Below are 19,297 nucleotides of genomic sequence, written 5' to 3'. Positions count from 1 at the left end.
TAATGCCATGCGAACGAGCTTTGTGTTTCCTATTATTGAATTGTCTCAACTCTCCCATTTCTCAACTCATCTTTGCCCTCCAGGTACAGATTTCCAGGCTTCTGCTGCATCCTTGTCTCCACTCTTCTCTGCTGCATCAATAGTGGCTAATCTTCTCAGCTCTAATAAACGTCGCTGGTTGAAGTAGTCAACCTGTCGTTCATCTCAGTACCCATCCTTGACAGTCATCCCAATAACAACTACTCACCCATGCCTTGACACAGCTCTTTTCATAACTCTCTCTCTCACTCGTACAAACCCCTCTAATGGTTCCGTCTTTTGCGTTCCTCTGCACTTCGTCGCCCGCTCTCAGCACGTTGTTCTTGTCCAAGCATCCAAAGTAGACATCTCGAGACTTCCAGCATTGGCGTCTTTCTTCTCTTGTCGGTGCGTGATTTCTGAGCTGTGGCTCTTGAGAAGATCCAAAACCAAACATCCCGAAGTATGAACGAGTGTGTTAACAACCTTATAAGATGACCAGTTTTGGTATACCGTCTGTATATATAATTGTATACTGTTTGCAACTTTTGAAAAAGAGTTGTAAAAACAAAAGTTTGAGATTTATCGGCAAGAAATGGCTACACAAGAGATGCTGCGACGGAAGCAAATTCATGACAGATAAAGAGGTACTTGTTTCTTATTCTATCGTTTACGATCATCGAACCATGATTGTATAAAGATTGAAACCAGAATCAGAGCTGAGTTCTGGTCAAATAATCTCTCTTCCTATGTAGAGAAGCTTCGCCTGCCACAATGATATCATCTCCGCTCACTGCATCGACTTCTGCTTCCCTCATCCTCCTTCCCTCGTCACCCTCTTCATCTCACTCTTCATTAACCATCGAAAACTTGTCTTTTGACCCATCAACTGCACCACGAGACAATACGCCACCACCAACTCTGGGACTGCGCGAACTGCTCAAGATGCGCGAAAGAGATTCGCAGAGAAAGACGAAAAGCAGACAGCTGCAATCTAATGCTGACGCGATTCGCAACCGGGACATCATCTTGCAAGTCAACAGCCATGGAGCAGGAGAGGGTGGTATTTTTGCCAGTCAGGTGGATATCAAAGGGTGGAAGTTGGTAGGAGGTAACGATTGGCAAGATGTGGGTAAACTGGGAGCGTATGTCGGTAAGTGCTGTCAAGTTGAAGGCTACACGGTTGAAAAGTCTCATATATCTTTGTCAACAGTGTATGACATTGAAATCACTTTGAGTAATGTGAGTATACGCAGCCACAGCTCTTTCCACTAATGATATTGTTGACAGGGAGGAAGTATCAACATTTTGCGACGCTACACAGACTTTGTGCATCTGAGGACGGCTCTGAAAAGGCGATACTTGGTATGCGCAATGGACAATGCAAAGCACCTGCCGGTGCTGACGAATGCTAACAGAGTCTTGGGAAAGCCATCCCACCTCTACCTGGCAAAATTCACATGGGTGAGCTCAAATTACCTCCCACCTCTCGTTCTGCTGACATCGTCCCCGCCTTACCAGCCAAATTTTCCCCTAAATTCCTAGAAGACCGTCAACCTAGGCTGCAGCGTTTTCTTAGAGGCGTGATGCTACATCCAGAGATGGGACGCGGTGGATTAGAATCCATTGTCGGAGCCTGGGTGATTGGAGATGCCCATTAGAACCACATGCAGCTTCCCGCTTGGTGTTTGTTATTTTGGAATCTTGAAAGTCATTCCCACTAAATCATTTGAATCATTTTCTATTTTCAGAAGAAATAGTGATGCCATTAGGTAAGGCAGCAAATGCCGTCTAATACCGATTTGGTATCTTCGGAGCGATATTAAAACGAAATCTCAGCCTTCCGGCCCGGACTCCGGTTATAAAAGTTCCATCTCTTTTTTTAAATCGTTCTTATATCTTTGATTGACTTTGTAAGAGGAAAAGATTTATCAGATAAGATATAATGGCCATCACACACGCTACAGGTACGTATCAAGAGAACGATAAGCACATTCTGAGGACTGAGAGATCATTGTGTGGACCCGAGAGGACGTCCGATAAGATAACAGACCGAGGGGTAACCATTTTGCTGACTTTGCGTTTTCTTTTTCTCTTTGGGTAGGCTACGCCATTGTTGATCCCAAAAACTATCTTGTCAGCGAGATCTTTCTACTACGCCAATGTCTCTGCTGAAAGCCGTTATAGGACTTTCAACTCACGAAATATGAGCTTGAGCCTCTAGAAGATGACAGGGTAACTGTCGCTGTCGAGGCTTGTGGCGTCTGTGGATCTGACCACCACACCATTTCGGGTGGCTGGGGACCTTTTGAGACTAAATTCGTTGTCCCCGGTCACGAAGTAATTGGCAAAGTCATTGAAGTTGGTGCCAAGGTCACCGAGTTCAAGGTCGGCGACAGGGTTGGTGTTGGAGCTCAGGTTGGATGCTGTGGCAAGTGCAGGTCTTGCAAGGGTCCCAATGGTTTGTCGGTATGGTTTTAGCACAGGCTTGTACTCAACTTTGTATACAGAAAACTACTGCCTACAACCTGTCCACGGTTACAACACTCACTGTAAGTGATGAAGTGACAGCTGTAGACCAATTCCCTCATCATGACATTAGGGTACGATGGCCATGAGCATCAGGGCGGTTACTCTACCCACGTTAGGGCTCAGGAGCGTTTCACATTTCACATTCCCGAGTCTCTCGAGTCGGTCGATGCTGCTTCTATGTAAGTCCGGACCTCAACATGATGCTGGGCTGCAGCTCATGACTTTAGGCTTTGCGCAGGTATCACCGTCTTCTCTCCTCTTGTGAGGAACGGTGCCGGTCCCGGCAAAAAAGTCGGTGTCGTCGGTTTGGGTGGTCTGTAAGTCTCCAGATTGAATCACAACCCCAACTCACTTTTTCTAGTGGGCACTATGCCGTTCTTTTTGGTACCGCCCTTGGCGCCGAAGTTACCGTCTTTTCACGTACTGATGCCAAAAAGGAGGACGCTCTCAAGATGGGTGCCAAACAATTTATCGCCACTGCCGACCCCAACTTTCACAAAGACCTCGCTCTTGAATTTGACCTCATCATCGTCACTGCCTCCTCCAATCAAATCCCCGTAAACGAACTTCTTTCCTGTCTCGATGTAGAAAAGAAACTCGTTTTTGTTGGTTTGCCCGACGAAGGTCTGAACATTACTCCTCAGACTCTCACGGGAAATGGTGCTGCATTTGCTAGCAGTCATCTCGGCAACAAGCCAACCATACAGCGGATGTTGGCTCTTGCTGCTGAAAAGAGAGTTAAGCCCTGGGTCGAGATCTTGCACATGAAGGACGCAGCCAAAGCTATCAAGGCAGTGAAAGACAGTTCTGTAAGGTACAGATCTATTCTGATACAGGATATCGAAGCATGAATAGAAAATGTTATAGTTTGAAAGAAGTTTGACGGGGTTTTGGAACTTTAGGATATTCTGTAGTGCAACACGTGATAGTAATATTTGTTTGAGGCTCTCCTGTTTCTCATAGTAGCTGCACTGCCTCTAGAGTATGTTCGCAAAGAGATTGGTATCTCACACCAAATAACTACATATTATAACATGACGAGTTTGCATAGAAAAAGCTCATACAACCTAGTGTACGTTATATTTTCAAGCGTCAATAGAATGAAAGCTATTGATATGATTACCATCAAGATCCTATAAAATACAATATTGGCTACAATCATCTCTAGCTAAGCAGCCAGTACCTTTCATAGCTCGTCTTCTTCTGCGACTGCTTCCAGCTTTATCTTCCCGTCTACATATGTTGGTGATACAGACACATTCTCTTTCTCAAGTCCAACAAACAAAGTCGTTTGTTCTTCACTATGCTGAGCATCATTGATAGGTTCTGGGAGCGAAAGATACATATTGAGGTGATTGTGAATTATGCGTTGTATATCAACTTTGGCGATCAAGATGTGTTGTAGCTGATTCCTCTAATTATGAGATTAGCAATCTCAATTCTCTCCTTCCAAACAAAAGCGCGAGCAAAACTTACAAAACTAAAGTATACGCCCTTGGTGGTAGCTCCGAAAATTTCCTTGAATTCATCATGCGTACGAAGAACGCCTCTTTCTTCCAATAATGACAAAGTTTGCTTCCGAATAGACTAAAAAGCATGTTAAAAATTGATCTGAATTCTCATCTACAACTGACAGCCTTGTTATCGAGTACTAGTTGAGGTATTCGAGCCCTCTTTTTCGCTGTTGTGTCATTCGCAGCCATTTCCGCCTTTTGTTCTGTATCCTCTTGATCTAAATATCGCTCACCGGCTGATGATACTTGTTTCATTAAGGGAGCCACCAAATCCGCTTGTTTTCCAAAAATATCTTCGTCGTCTTTGGTTTCCTTTTCCAGTGTCATGCATACTTGAGTAGCCGCCGACGTGAGTTTTTGGTTCGCAACAAGATCCGCCATCTTCATCGTTGAGACTGTTTTTACCGTTGCGACTCTTCTATCGGCTATAATCCTTCCAGCTTTTCGTTTCCTCTCTTCATCTTGGCCATTTTGTCTCGCCCTTTTCTCGCCTCGCCGCCCAGGAGTCCGGCCAGTTACGGGCATAGATACGGGGTTTTCCAAAACAACCGGCGGTATTGGTGTAGTAGAGGGAGGCGGGTGGTATATTGAAGTAGAGGATGAGCGCGAGAATGTACGAGCAAATGGTCGTAAAGGCTTGTAAGCGTCTTGGAGAAGCAGAAGCGGGGCTGAAATGCTGTCAGTAGTAGCTTTGGGTACAATCCAACAGTTGAACATACCCCGAGGCAGCGGTTCGCCTGGACGAACTTTCTTCTCGCAAAGTGGTGGCGGTGGCCTTTTTCTTCCAACATAAAGACGTAATTTGCCTTGCTGTTCAACACAGTGCCGTACAGTATTATGGTCGCTCTCCTCTTGCAGTTGGCCATACACAAGGATAGTTGTTTTTGAGGTCGTATCGACCTCTTGATCACCCAAACCGATCACAACCGCAGTCAAAGTTCGGCCCTTGCTGGAAAGTCTTTTTTCCCGACACAACAAATCCGTGAAATAAGCTACAAGTAGTGACACATCAGGGGAAATGGACATTTGCACTCTGCTCATCTCTTCTTGATCTTCGTCGCCTTCAAGAACCTCATCCTCAGGCAAGTCGATGACGCCTCTCAGTTGGAGATACTTTCTCCCTCGCATAGACTCCAGTGACAGATACAAATCTGTATTTTCACCTGTCAGGGAATGGAATGGAGAAGAAAGTGAGGGCGCTTGAGAAGGGTGTGGCGTCAAGTGAGCAAAAGGGTTAGCCGGACATGATGGCGTTGAAGGGGTGAATGAGATGAGGGCGAAGAATGTTACCCCTAAAACAAGATTGCACTGATCAGAATATGTGATAGATCCAACATGCCTACCTTCCAGTCGCCAGCCATCTTCGCCAATTTCAATTCCACCGCGCCACAACAATCTCCAGTTTGTCTTGGGCGCTATGTCGCCTCTATCTGGAGCTGTACTGGTCTTTTGCTTTGGAGTAGTAATGGAGCTGTCCAAATCTGACTCGTCTTTATCTATTGTTGTCAAGATTTCCCGTTTTGAAGTAGTCGCCTTCCCAGGAAACACAACAGTTTTGGTAAAAGATTTGTTTTGAGTGACACATTTCGGATGGGCGAATGGATTGCTTGAAGATAAAGGCCCACTATCAAGTGTTGTCATCGTCTTTTACGACCCATGAGTAGACATGAATGTCGTAGTGGCTGTTGTACAACTAGTGGTCGTATTTTTGACTTCTTTTCGAGTAACAGTTTTGATAATGACGAAAAGAAAGTTGTAAATTTTATATTTTAAACAATTCTACTATTATGACAAAGTAAATGAATAAATACGCGTGACGTGGATTTATACGTTTGACTTTAAGTATTCATCTTTTGTTCATACAATTGATATTTAGTTGTATATCTATATTCCTCGTTTTTCTTTTCACCCTTACACCAAGATAGGGAACACGTATGGTGAGCGAATAATTGATGGCATGAGCAACAGCAAGCTGATCAAGACTGAAGCTCCCATTGTCACTTCTTACTGCCGCCCAAGGCAAGCCTATGGTGAGTTATATCTTTCGCTCAAATCTAACACCCCTCATCTATGACAGAGGATTGATATGTTGGATCATTCAAAGCTAATAAAACGAATCGCTCCTAGCTTGTCGAACTCAAAAATGGAGTCACATTCAACGGCCATCTTGTTGAAGTTGATACATTTATGAATGTCACGCTTCGAGAAGTATATCAAACATCGGCAGATGGAGAGAGATTCTGGAAGATGAAGGAGATGTTTATCAAGGGAAATATTGTGGGTCTTTTGCGTCTGCTACCTCTAGCTACAAACGATTTCGTCTGTGATGCGGAGCTGATAAAATGACTCAGATTAAATATTTTCGTATAGCAGACAGTATTCTCGAGCAAGCGGCAGAAGAACAAGACAAGGCAAGGGCAACTAATAGAGCTCGAGGCGGAGGCAGAGGTTAGTCACTGAACCTTGCTGCTTTTGTACCATTCATCATACTAACAACTCTCAGGTGGACGTGGTGGGCCTGGAGGCCAACGAGGGGGACGAGGTGGACCACCTGGGCGTGGTGGAGGCCCAGGACGGGGAAGTATGCCAGGACGTGGTGGGTTTGGAGGAAGAGGTAGAGGGGGACCTAGAGGCGGAGCATCGAGACCATAACAATTGCATGTGAAAGAGGTGATGAAAGGTGGAGCCTTGTTCTAATGGTTGCTCTTGACCATGCAGACAACCTATACTTGTGTTGAAAACTATCCATGGCATTTACTGATTCACGACATGATCTACACTGCTATGATGATGTGGGGGTTGATACTGACTCGTTGGCGAATGAGGATTCATTCTTGTCAAGGTTATTGGTGGTTTGAAATTAGCAAGCTTGCTCAAACAAGAAGTTGGATCTCAATCGATACAGAGGACTCCAGAGTGGGCGACCATGACCCGTGTCTTTCCCAGTGCATCCGGCCAATCACGTCGAGTTAGTTACGTTATCACAAGCATATTCAAAGTCAAAGACAGTGGCTAAAGCACGCCAGAGATAGTAGAGTAGCAAGCCACAAAGATTAGCCTGACTGGAGGAAAACATCTTATGGAAAGACGACAGACGTATTCAGATTGGAGGGCACGCCTTGGCACATATCCATGGTGGAACACAGCCAAAGTGGTACAACCAGCATTCACTTCCATATACCCAATCACCAGTTCCCAAGCCATCCAGTCAGTCTCTTGCCATCTCTCAACCTTGTCGCCTGAACATCCCACGTTTCGACCCAAATCGAAGACGAGACGAGCGCGTCTAGAGGTGCAAGTCATGGATAAGACTAAAGCGGCAGAATCCGCTTGGTGTTCCAACCCAAAACCATGTCTCATTCAAGCGTTTGTTTCAGTTTTCAACACTACATTGTGGTCAAACGTATGCTACTGACTCCGACACTCCATGAGCTATGTGTGCCATGAAATCACTCAAACGCCCTTGGTGTATTGCGAGACAAGCCAGTCTTTTTCATACCTGCAAAATTGTTCAACTGCCATATTCTTGGAGCAACACATCTCCTTCCAAATTGCTCATTTTCTTAGTTAGTTGCCAATAACATGTCTCGAGAAGCTGACACAGGGCTGGGAAAAGCTCTTAACTTACCCAGAAACTAACCAAACGAGTTCAACGTAGCTTTCACTATACCATAGAAAAGGAAACGTCGCAAAGCAAATACTAAAAATCCTGAGCCAAAGAGGCAACTCTTTGATGCTATACTATATTCCACCCATATCTAACAAAGATTGCATAGAATACAATGCTATGCGTTGACAACACAACTACCAAATATTTCAATTACGTCTGAGTCTTCAAAAAAGCCCAACATGAATCATTTCGACTAGTCCCAATTTTCAAATGATACACATGCTTTGTCCTCTTCAGCTTCTCCCATCTTGATACCTTTGTGAATCTACTCCATTCTGTGGTACTCAGGAGTATTCTTATCACCTTCTTGCCAGTAAGGTCAACGTTTAGACTTGCAAGTATGAAAGGCGGTTATGAAAACACAAAGTTGAAAGAAGACTGTTGCATGAATAGCCATACAGTCGAATTTTGTCCAATCTGCGTACCCACCAAGGATGCGAGGCTGGTTGAGTAAAAAGAAGCTGAGGTTTTATTTAGTTCATAGATGTCAAGTGATATGGCAGTATCAACTCGATATACAAAAGCTTCAAGAGTGCGTTACCAAGCACACTTGAGTGCCAATATGAGTCACAGCAACAATGGCATGAGCTTTCCAGAGTGTCTGCCCATCACATGTATGACATACGCAAGTGATACAGTCAAGTATCGACCAGTTTGGCAATGCCTACTCTCAAGATGCCAGCTTTTCCAAAACATAAGTTTAGTAGCTGACATATACATGAAGAACCGAAGCCGAGTATATACCCAAATAGAATCGATCCCTTGGGCTCTTCAATTCCTCCCAGAAGCCGTGTCAAGGATCTAAACTCGTTTATATATATAGGATATATGAGAGTATAAGAACGATAATAAAATATTCTCTGGAATTAAACGAAGAGCCATACAATTAGGCGTGCCAAACATTCGCATGCCTATCCGCACAATGTTCCGCGCCTATCCCTCACTCTTCCATTCCTGATAAGTTTCTGTCAAGGATTTGACTCCGTTATAGTACTTAGTACATGGAAAGGTAAAGTATAAACATGAATGTTTATGGAACTATGTGTAAGTGCGTCAGCACTTTACACTGCCACTGGTTAAGACCGAAGATAAGTCCGTCAACGAAGAACACAAGGATAAGGAAATAGATATATATATATAGATCAACTGTAGAATACTTTTACTTCATATACTTCACTTCATGCAATACCAGTGCTAGATTTGCTGTATTAGAACGCCTTTCATACATACTATTCATATAGTTATCATCAACAAAACCCAGTGTGGCACACCAGATGCCTTCACTATGCTACGTGACACCTAGTTAGGCGTGCCAGTTACTCCGCAAGCCTATCTGCTTCTGACAGTTTCATTGTGTCACGTGATAAATGACATGGTCCAAAAACACTGGACAAAAAAAGGTACCATCAGCTGGCGTCATCTGGTTACCATTATAATCCACAAAAACAACAGAGAAAAGCTGTGACGTCAGAGAGAGCGACGGATATATAATGTCGGTTTGTTGAGAGGAATGGACCCATCATATTCAAACAAATACGCCCAACATGTTTGAAAGTATGTCAATTGCGACGTTGATTGGTGCTGACAGGCCATAGAACTCCGAGCCAAGATTTCTTCCCACCATAACTCTCACCCACTCGCCAAACAGCGTACCGACTTTCTCGCTGTCAACGCCGACACCCCACTCGAGAACAAGGCTCATTTTACCCATGAGGTCGTGGGCGCCGCAGCAGCATACGAGGCATTTAAGGCGTTTGAGAGGGATGGTGCTCATGGTGCCGACGGCACCAAAGTGACTCACGCCAGAGCAAAAGAGGTTGGTCTGCCATGTTGATGCCTTTGCTAATTGAATAGGTCATTTCGGGCATTGCAGCTGGCTATGTCGTCAGACTTGTCGAGGAGAGGAAGTTGCCATTCAGTATGTCTTGCCTTATTCGACTAAACTGACGTGTATAGCTTCGGAAAAGGACAAGGCCAAGTTTGTTGCTTTAGCTCAGGCGGATGCGGCTCGTGACGCCAAGCGTGCAGTTCGAGAATCTGGCATGTATGAAGCACATGAACTCGAGTCAATTGAAAGAGAGGAGAAGCATGGCTCCAAGGTCTTTTAAGATAGTTGTAGGAATGTATAGGTGTGATAATCAAAGAGATGTTTGTAAATTACTAATGAATTTATGATTGGTATGAATTTATTATGAAGAAATCTCCTACATGAAGGTTGCCACTCTGAGATATTTCCGAAACCCCGTTCAACCTTCATCCTGTCATTGTGATTAATTATGAATTTTGTTTCATTCCAACATTTACAAACAGTCGGCGCTGTAGATTGATCAAGTTACGCTGGGAAGCAAGCGTCTGTAACGACATAACAACCATGGCCGACATCGACATGAATGAGAGAAACGGGAACCATTCTTGGGCTGCTCCATGTATGTCCGACCCCGCTGCTCATACTCGCGTCCTCTAAAGCCACCCAATTCGCAGCTGACAATCCGAAACAGCCATTGAAGGATGGGTTATCATTGTGACGGGTTTAAATGAAGAAGCGACAGAAGAAGATCTCTCGGATTTCTTTGCGGATTTTGGAGATGTGACGAATATCAACATGCCTCTCAACAGACGGACGGGTTATGTCATGGTGAGCTCTTTACCTTCCCTCAACACGTTGCAGCAGGGGAAATTTCAAAAGGATAAGAAGATTGATGGCTAACGGATGGGGATTCGGCAATAGGGATACGCATTGGTAGAGTACAAGAAGAAGGAAGAAGCAGAGAAAGCCATCGCAGAGACAGATGGGACAACTTTTCTTGAGCAGACCATTCACACGTGAGTTTCGCCTCTTTAGCAGATGCTTGCTCTGGCAATTTGAGGACGTAGTTGAGCTGATGTGGCGGTAAAACTCAGCAACTTTGCTTTCTCCGAGGCTCCTCAAAGTAACGATCGACGAAGAGGAGATAGAGCTAGAGAGACATCACCAAGGAGATGAGTGTATTCAGCTAAAGTATTGCAAAAGGCGAGTGAAGACAGCATACGCTCCATGCATAATTTGTTACAGCAATACACAATCATCGTAACTTGACTTGGCATCCTATTCATTCGAATAGAATGCTAATTAAACTTTCTGCATATAGCATGATACAAGTACATGGCTAAAAAGATCGATATTCATGCTGACACATGTCTCCATATCCTCATGACACTTGCGCTGAAGTTCTCATGTGCTCAAATCAGCCCCTGATGCAAAAGCTACACCAAAGACTTCTCCATTACTCTTTACCTCCAGTTCTTCACCCTCTCCCTTTTCGTCTTGCCATATTTCTTCTAGACTATTGCATACACTCTGAAGACCAAACATGAAACCCATGTCAGGTTTGCCCAGATGTTTCGGTGGGAACCTTGCCATATTCAGGCCTGTCGCTTCGTCAACCTGGGTATCGTATCCTTTACCCAAATTGGGCGGATCTTGGTAGTCTTGTGGGAATGGAATAAAGTCGCGGCCTGTTGTAGTATGTGCGAAATCGACAACTCGGATGTTGACCTCACCTCGAATTTTGCGATGGTGGCAAGGATTATGATGATTTGGGGGGTGTAACTGAGACGAAGTCCTTGTACGTGAACGTGAACGAGATTGACCAAGGCTACGACTGGATCTATTTCTGCTCGTTGCCCTGCCAATTACACGAGCAGTCTCTCGTTCTGTCCAGATATCATGCTGCTTGAATGAGTCTTGCACTGCTTTTGCTAAGAGTGGCGTCTCATCTTCTTCAGTCAAAGCCTCAAGTTTTCCACTGTTGATCTGCCGAGTAAACGTCTCTTGTATCTCTTTATCCCCGTCATAAATGAACAACAAGCTACAACCGTAGAATCTGAAACCATCAAGCTGAAAGATGATGGCAGCAAGATCATGTAATTTCTGATAAATTACTGGAATATGATCGATAAGAAGACGGTTACCATCAGACAAGTAAGACCGTAGGACGGACGTAAACTCAGACGATTTGATTTCACGCCCTTGGTATTTGTTTTGTGACATGAACGATTGTGTTTCGTTATTCCAAACCTACGTGTTTTGATCAGTTTCCAGCCATCATCATGTACATAGATACACACCTGCATACCACACATTCGAACGCCCAACGTTCTGCTAGTCGTCGCATCGCACTTTTTTCTCTGGCTTTTCTTTTTCAGGAGTGTTGCATCGTATCCGTATTGTCTCGTGCCCATCTTGAGATCAAGTACACAAGGATGCTTGAGCCTACCTGTCAAATCTTCCATGAAAAGGAACAATTTTTGCTTGGTGATTTCTTCAGGAAAAAAGCTGGGTGAAGCAACTGGATGAATGGCGCGAGGATGTACACGATTAGGCTGATTGGCCAAATTAGATGCGGAAGGGGACGCAGGGGCAAAGGGAGATAAGTCGTCTACGAATTGAGCTGAGTTGTAGCTGTTCCTCACGGCAGTCGTCGGATAAAGCCCATTTGCCAACGGTATTTTTCCCTTCTCCTTTATCTCCAAGGGCACATCATCTTCAACTTCCATCTCAAACATTTCCCGTTCCGTCGAGTCATCTCTTGCCCGCCGTCCGCTATTAATGAGTTGCCGACTCACTTTGGAATGGTGATTAGAAAGAAGCACGTCGGATTGAGTTCGACGAATGGTTTCATCTGCTTTGGAGGGTTCATGAATATCTATACTCCCGCGCCCTCCCAGTCGTCTCCCTCTCTGTTGTTTAACGAATCCTTCATACTCTTCTGCTTCATCATCCGCTTCGTTCTCGTGACGATGGACGACTCCTTTTTTTCTCAACTTTTTCAATATTGTCGCGAACACGTGATCTTTAAGTTTTGTGTTGACCATCGTCGACCCTGTCCCACCAAACAAATGGGACGAGTTGTGTACACTGTTTAGGTCGTTTAGAGGGTGCATTTTTGATCGGTATTGTAAAACAGGGCTGGATGATGTATGATGAAGTTGATTGTAACGATGAAACGAAGAGGAGGGAGAGGCGGCGGGGGTTAAGGGAAGATCGTGATTATCATCTTGCGTAGATTTTGGAATAGCTGTTGAACCCAAGGCAGGACAACGTATGTTGGGGGACCCGCCGCCTATTCCAGAAGAGTGCCACGAGCTTCCAGGCGAACCAGAGCCGAATCGCAGAAACTCTTGCGATTTGGCAGAAGACGGTCTCAGTGTCTTACCCAAAGATCCCTCATGCAATGTCTCCCAAGCTCTACTACACTTTAATCTACGCCCGCGCTCATCCCGCCGAAACAGCCAATCGGGTACCACATGACGATTATAATCTAATGATACCTCTGGTATCTCCAGGTCTTCTCCCACATTGCAATTTGACACATGAGATTGACAGGGTGTATTGGTGAGCGCTTGTTGTAGCATAGGTCGGTGATTTGAAGGATGTGAAGTTATTCCAGGCGTGGAAGGGTTAGAAGGGAAAGGTGAAGCGGCAGGAGGTGAATCAATCGGAGTGGCAGAACCCTCTGTCGCAAGTCGTTGCCGGCGGTAATTGACAACCATGACACCAAGGTATCTGGGTATAAACGACAAGAGAGCCGGAGCTAATCGTTCCACTTCTTCGTAAAACAAGTTTTCATGGCTCACCAAAGGCTGAATCGCGAATCAGCAGTTATCGGGCACAACACAACTCACTTTACAAACGGCACGCCTGGTAAAGTTGTAGATACTACTATGACCACCTACCGCATGGTTGAATGGCTGGAGTGGCACAGTTATCTGATCTTCTTTTCCCTCGTCGTTTTTGTGAAACTCTTCATTCGCCCAGTCTCTTTCCTCATCCTCTGGATCAGAAGTAAAGGAATCGTTACTAGTCGTTATCCAACCTTCATCATTCGCGTCAAACCGATCCTCTTCAGGTTCACCCTCGTCTCTTTCAGTAAGACTGGTTTCGCCAGGACTGGGCAAACCGTGTGAATCCATGTTTGTGTGCCTTGCGTCGTACACATCTCGTACAGACCGACCAGCCTTATCCACCTGTCCATTTGAGACTTTCTGGCTCACAACCTGCGTTTTTGCCCCTAAATCTCGCGGGCTAGTCTCGTGATCTTCTTCAATCACAGCCTCTGGATTGCGTTTTGAACTTTCCCACAATAAAGCCTGATGACTCTCTTTAAACAATCCCATACCCATACTACCCTTGCGCCCCTGCTTGTTTCCGGAATGAGGGAATGGAGGGAAGTAGGCTTGGGAGGAAGGATGGACATGGTGTGACGCATTTTTTATGGATGACTGGGATATAGAGGGCATAGATGTTTTCCGAGTTATCTAGTGACGAGCTGCAACTGTCAGCTCAGCCATTCTGACAGCCCTCTAGAGCCGCAACTCAGTTTGCCCAAAATCTTTAGCCTCTGCCCAGCTATTCTACTCACCAGGTATTGGTATAGGCGCGGAGCTATTTGGCAAGCTCATGCCAGGCGAAAATTGTAATTCAACCCAACTGGATTGTTTCTCAAAAACACGTCAAATCGCGTCTCAGTAGTCCCCACCAAACCGAATGACTCAGTCTGACCTACTCACTAGATGTTAACATACCCTCATACGAGACTTGCCTTCAATATAAACACATACGCTGAGAAGAGTCAATCTTTCCACCTTTTATCTCTCAACCAGCGGCAATGCAATAAGAACGTGTCACCCTTGGAGTATAGCACGTTCTTGTCTTGATGTTTGTCAGTTGCTTCTCTCTACGGCTCGATATTTGCGAAATAATAAGTATAATGAAATGTAAAAGAGAGATAAAATGCAAAAGAGAGATAAGATGTAATAACAAAAAGAAATAATATTGAAAAGAATAGCTTATACAATCTGACAAATCCGCGCGTTTAGCATTCGCCTGATATTTGGTGCCGGCCTAAATGTTGAATTTACAATTTTGCTTTCTTCTTTATAACATATATCATCTTTTAAACCTCTAACCACTCAAAGCACAAACCAAGGCAGCAAATTCAAGGCATACAAACGATGAATGGCCAGATAAGCATCCCTACTTTCTCTTACCATGCTCATTCAGCGTCATGCAAGTATAAAAAATTTAACGCCTCAGACTATGACCATTCACAGAGACCGACCCATTTTAACCCATCGAGCAAAGTGGCCTGTCTTGTTAATGACAAGCAGAGTAATGCCTAAGCTTTAAGATATTTTGTACGAGGCAAAACATTGGGTCAAGAATCAAGTACAACAAAAAAAATAACATCATTAACCGTTGTGATGCAATTTCACTATACGCAACAGCAAAGACTCTTCATCCAGTAGCCGCTTCAAGGCTTTTGTAGGGGGAAATAATCTTTCTCATCCGGGTCTGATTGATTTGGTTTGGTGGATAACGATGAACAAAAGTTCTTGCTATTTAGAGGTAGATGCGCTAGGAAGCCCTTTGCCAGCGTTTCTTTATTTCGCCTCATTCTATAAGAATGTTTTAGTTGAAAATGAAGCGCCTGGTTGCGGTTCACTGCCTTCAGGGGGCTGGCAAACCAGGGGTTTTCTAAAAGTGCGCTGTTTTGGCTGACCAATAGACCAGCTCACGAAAGTGATCGGATTAGTCCTGATGTGTGCTCCCACTGATACTCTCCATTACACTGCTAACATTGAAGACATTGGAAGGCGGAATCCCAAGAGCTAAAGACGTATCAGGTGCTGAAGTTATTCCATCGATACTCTCAGGCGGTTTACAATTCTTCAGTCAATTGAGGTCACTACAGCATATAGACTTGTCAAGACTAATTCTGAGCCTCTTCTCAATACCTTCTCGTTGAGAAATTTTCTGCGGCGGCCTCTGGTGCTTACAGCCATGTCTGATTTTCCCGAATCGGTTTCGACCACTTTTCCTTTTCGTAGCATGTCAGAATAGTTCCAACGTAGAAAGGCCTAATAGATGGGAAGACGTCTTCGCAATAACAATTTAGGTGTTGCGTCCACATCTTCATTGTTATATGATTCGTTGTAAGCGACCACTGGACATAGGCATTGCAGTGAGCTGGTCCACAATTTTATTGAGTTAAAATATTTAGCTCGAGTTGTCCTCTGCCTGAAGCCAATTAGATCTAGATTTCCATCTTGCTGGTAATGATCCAAGTGAAGGAAAGAAGCAAACCTTGAAAGGATTAGGGCGAAAATCAGCCAAGGTAGTCTAGGTTTCTAGTACGTCAGTTTGATTTCGCGGATGAGATTGAGACTTGGTTATTGTTCATGGCTCGGGATGTGGTTTATTGTTGATGTATGGTGGGCACCAGGACAGGACAAAGCTTGATGGAATTATTAATTATGCATATCATAAGTAGCGTAATGAACAGTGAGAAAACAGTCGGAAACAACAAGCCAACATTGTGAATTTTATCTAATATTACATGGTCACTAGGACCATTCACTCAGAAAAACTTTGTAAATAAACCTTCTCGCTTAGTCTGATTCGATTTCGTTTCCTTCTGCAGGTTCACAAGGCTTTGTAGAGATAGCATCACCTAAACAGTGTCAAATTCGACTCGATATATATTGCATGAGGGAAAGAAAACATACTTGTTCCAATTTATCTTTCCTTTCTTGTAAGTCAAGATGTTGCTTGATCTTTGGGTTCTCCCTTGCAAACTTTGCAATCTCATTCCTCTAAAGCACTGTCAGCAATGCTGTCGCTTGGATTTACAATAATCGATTCACATTTAGATCATATGATATCCGGGAATCAATCTCTCGAGGGAACTGATAAAAGAACTGTTCCAGTAACTCTATATTGATAAACATGGTACTTGTGTAAGCCAATTTGTCTGAAACTATCGTAAGAAACGCCTCGGGACAGAATTGAGCCTGATCTGGACCAAGTCGACATCGACGGGCTTTGAGAGCTTGTTGGCGAAGTTTCAGTAAGGAGAGGCGATTAGAGAGAAGAAGAGCATGTCGACCTAGGCGACGCGTCAACCTTTGAATAAAAAGCAGGTGGAGTTACGTACCGTCAATGATTTGCCCTGACGAGTAACGGTATGCATCAAGCGTTGGCGGGATCTCTTCTTCAGTTTTATCCAGAGGCGTACTTCCGCCTAATCTTCTTTTTCTTCTCTCTTCTTCCCACTTTTTTAATTCTCCCACATGCTTCAGCAGACCATTCAGCTTCCGTACACCACCTACTCTACTTTTAATTTCAGCGAGCTTCGCACCGCATCGCTCGATCTCTACTCCAATTTTTTCTTCAGCCCGGTCTCTTCCTAGAGCCCATTCTCGGCCATCAATCTCTACTTCATACTTGAAAGGCTTGATGCAATTCTCCACCTGATCGGCAGTGATACCCATTCGCTCTCGAAGAATAGCCAGCGAAAATTCTGTGATACGATCAGTTATAGAAGAATGAAATGTGAATGGTTCGCCTGTGGTGATGGAATCGATGAGTTGACGCAAGCCATCGGCCACCATTGTGGTGGAATCACGTCCGATACCCGATTTGGTGAGGAGCGAACTAGCAGTCTCAAGCTTATATTTCCAATAAGGCTCCAAATCTCTGCTGCTCAACTTTTTGTCTTCAGCCAATTTGTTCAACTCGGGTGTCCTGGGGTCACTCCAATACAATTGTTCGAGAATATCCATTACCTTTTCGTCTAGCATGTCTTTAAGCTTTGAGCGGACGGCGGGCTTAGTAAATTGGGTAGTGTACTCCTTGAACCGCGCCTTAAGCGCGTCCACTGTTTCTGCCATATAGGATTCAGAAGTAATACGACGGTCGTTGTATTGCACTTTGAATTGGTAATTCGCCTCTTCCAATTCGAGCTGTACGGCATTCGTTATCCCATGCAAACTTGAAGCCATACTTGTCTCAAGCACTTCCATAAGCCTTCGACGGAGAGTGTCCGTTCCATACAAGAGTTTCCCATCTCGTGTAAAGATCTTTGAGTTTTCGCCCCCGAAGAATTCTTCTTCGCGCTTTAGAACAGCACCAGTGACATTGGGTGATTCTCTATCGCCCATGAAGGACCTCAGAACACCTGAAGATGACGGAGCTTTACAAACAACGCCGACATAACCGAGGTGAAGAGGATATCGGTCGCCTTGAATAATCTGTGCGCCTTGTTCAGGCTTGACAAGGTCCATTTTAGTGACAACACCAATAGTTCTGGTACCAAGAGGATCAACCCTTCGACTTGCGCGTAGAGCAGGAGAGTTAGCCAAATCTACATCAGCGGCACAGACAGCGAGAATGATGTTGGGTTCGCGAATGTATTTATCACAGAGGCTCGAGATCTTGTCTTTAAGCTCTTCGGGCTGCTCCATCGAAGAAATCTGGATATAGCCCGGTAAATCTATGAGTGTCAAGTCGGGGACATGAGGAGAGTGAATCTGAAGATGGATAGGGTCATCTGAGACGGCAAGTTCGGGAGGAACAGAGAGATTAAGATCGGTCAGTGTTTTTTGAATAGTAGCAAAAGAGGTAATCTTCCCCATGCCAGACATGTTGGGAAAGACGCCATACTCCACTGGTGCGGTTGATGAGGATGCAGCATTTGAAGGGGTATTGATGAGCGTCAACTCGATAGGTCGACGTGTTACCATATTGTCACCTCTGAATAATTAATCGGCTGGCATAAACACAAAAATAAAACACCTACTTTGGAAGGAACTCATGGCCAACAATAGCTTCCAAAACACTGCTCTTTCCTGAGCTTTGACTTCCAATCACCACGATAGAAGGCAGCTTCAAGGCATCACTTTGGTCAACGCTCAAGAGGACCGACCGAATCTCGATAAGTTTTCTCGTCAATTGCAGCAGTTCATGCTGGTCTTCTTTACTATTGCCTTTCGTTTGGGATCTATCTCTTTCCGTTCCGGATAATACCGCAGCGCCCACAAGTCCAAGAAGAGGTCCTTCTCCACCTGTCCCATTGTTGTTAGGTTCTCCTGATTCTCCTTCAAACTTCCATTTCTGTTCGTCTCCGCTTCCCGAAGCTCTCTCCTGCTTTCCACCGTTGTTGAATTGTGACGTAAACACATCCCACCAATCTCGAGTCCCTTGAAGGAATCCATCGGCAGCATTTGATACACCGTTCGTGGCGTTGGATAGATTATTATTTATAGAAGACCCCAACTGCGAGCCTATATCAGCTGCACTAGAGATACCATCTGCCGTAGAATTGTAAGCAAAAGACATCTTGTCTTGGATCGTGGACAGTAGTTCCGATGTTGCATTTCTTACACCTACATTCCGGCATCAGTCTCTTGAAATAATAGTCCGACTCACTCTCCAACTTGTAATTTGCGTATCCCACTCCTCCAGCGCCAATGGCTGCACCGTACAGCGGTACTTTGAAAGCTCTAGCCACAGCTCTCGGGATTGATGAGAAAGATATAGCTCTAACATGAACTTGTCTCATAGGTGGCGCCGTTATCAATCTCCAGTTGAGAGATTGTCTGGTATGGTTGAGAAGGTATAACCTGGCTTGAGGTGGCCTTCGCAACATTGTCCTCGCTGTAGACATGTTGTTACTTTTGTAGAAAATTTTCTTTATCAATAATTTCTACAATCCTTCAATTTAAACATTTTGAAAATGACGAA

General features: G+C 44.5%; 9 protein-coding genes across 9 annotated transcripts; 5 read left to right on the top strand and 4 right to left on the bottom strand.

Moving 5' to 3' along the window:
- Positions 1-66: 66 nt before the first annotated feature.
- On the bottom strand, positions 67-475 carry L203_100790 (uncharacterized protein; the record flags this gene model as incomplete). Its single annotated transcript, XM_066210244.1, has 2 exons — positions 67-192; positions 248-475. 2 exons carry the CDS (start codon positions 473-475, stop codon positions 67-69), a joined length of 354 nt encoding a protein of 117 aa, XP_066066341.1.
- Positions 476-792: 317 nt separating this feature from the next.
- On the top strand, positions 793-1,679 carry L203_100789 (uncharacterized protein; the record flags this gene model as incomplete). Its single annotated transcript, XM_066210243.1, has 5 exons — positions 793-1,171; positions 1,232-1,260; positions 1,309-1,383; positions 1,437-1,482; positions 1,540-1,679. 5 exons carry the CDS (start codon positions 793-795, stop codon positions 1,677-1,679), a joined length of 669 nt encoding a protein of 222 aa, XP_066066340.1.
- Positions 1,680-1,963: 284 nt separating this feature from the next.
- On the top strand, positions 1,964-3,401 carry L203_100788 (uncharacterized protein; the record flags this gene model as incomplete). Its single annotated transcript, XM_066210242.1, has 7 exons — positions 1,964-1,985; positions 2,123-2,154; positions 2,206-2,479; positions 2,529-2,570; positions 2,621-2,729; positions 2,778-2,867; positions 2,912-3,401. The coding sequence occupies 7 exons, from the start codon at positions 1,964-1,966 to the stop codon at positions 3,399-3,401; spliced, it is 1,059 nt and encodes a 352-aa protein (XP_066066339.1).
- Positions 3,402-3,736: 335 nt separating this feature from the next.
- Positions 3,737-5,705, bottom strand: L203_100787 (uncharacterized protein; the record flags this gene model as incomplete). The annotated part of the gene is made up of 5 exons (XM_066210241.1): positions 3,737-3,964; positions 4,027-4,137; positions 4,185-4,732; positions 4,784-5,356; positions 5,408-5,705. 5 exons carry the CDS (start codon positions 5,703-5,705, stop codon positions 3,737-3,739), a joined length of 1,758 nt encoding a protein of 585 aa, XP_066066338.1.
- A 293-nt stretch (positions 5,706-5,998) lies between these two features.
- Positions 5,999-6,716, top strand: L203_100786 (uncharacterized protein; the record flags this gene model as incomplete). The annotated part of the gene is made up of 5 exons (XM_066210240.1): positions 5,999-6,001; positions 6,053-6,094; positions 6,192-6,341; positions 6,416-6,512; positions 6,568-6,716. 5 exons carry the CDS (start codon positions 5,999-6,001, stop codon positions 6,714-6,716), a joined length of 441 nt encoding a protein of 146 aa, XP_066066337.1.
- Positions 6,717-9,224: 2,508 nt separating this feature from the next.
- On the top strand, positions 9,225-9,842 carry L203_100785 (uncharacterized protein; the record flags this gene model as incomplete). The annotated part of the gene is made up of 3 exons (XM_066210239.1): positions 9,225-9,230; positions 9,323-9,550; positions 9,624-9,842. The coding sequence occupies 3 exons, from the start codon at positions 9,225-9,227 to the stop codon at positions 9,840-9,842; spliced, it is 453 nt and encodes a 150-aa protein (XP_066066336.1).
- Positions 9,843-10,105: 263 nt separating this feature from the next.
- L203_100784 (uncharacterized protein) lies at positions 10,106-10,717 on the top strand (the record flags this gene model as incomplete). Its single annotated transcript, XM_066210238.1, has 4 exons — positions 10,106-10,160; positions 10,233-10,369; positions 10,463-10,557; positions 10,636-10,717. 4 exons carry the CDS (start codon positions 10,106-10,108, stop codon positions 10,715-10,717), a joined length of 369 nt encoding a protein of 122 aa, XP_066066335.1.
- Positions 10,718-10,945: 228 nt separating this feature from the next.
- On the bottom strand, positions 10,946-14,013 carry L203_100783 (uncharacterized protein; the record flags this gene model as incomplete). The annotated part of the gene is made up of 3 exons (XM_066210237.1): positions 10,946-11,791; positions 11,842-13,356; positions 13,399-14,013. 3 exons carry the CDS (start codon positions 14,011-14,013, stop codon positions 10,946-10,948), a joined length of 2,976 nt encoding a protein of 991 aa, XP_066066334.1.
- A 2,120-nt stretch (positions 14,014-16,133) lies between these two features.
- On the bottom strand, positions 16,134-19,220 carry L203_100782 (uncharacterized protein; the record flags this gene model as incomplete). Its single annotated transcript, XM_066210236.1, has 6 exons — positions 16,134-16,226; positions 16,282-16,368; positions 16,420-16,661; positions 16,710-18,307; positions 18,354-18,939; positions 18,983-19,220. The coding sequence occupies 6 exons, from the start codon at positions 19,218-19,220 to the stop codon at positions 16,134-16,136; spliced, it is 2,844 nt and encodes a 947-aa protein (XP_066066333.1).
- Between the last annotated feature and the right edge of the window lie 77 nt (positions 19,221-19,297).

The sequence above is a fragment of the Cryptococcus depauperatus genome, chromosome 1, assembly GCF_001720195.1.
Source record: "Cryptococcus depauperatus CBS 7841 chromosome 1, complete sequence".
NCBI classification, from domain to species: domain Eukaryota; kingdom Fungi; phylum Basidiomycota; class Tremellomycetes; order Tremellales; family Cryptococcaceae; genus Cryptococcus; species Cryptococcus depauperatus.
The sequence above is the reverse complement of the archived record's forward strand: the minus strand, read 5'-3'. Positions and strand labels throughout refer to the sequence as shown.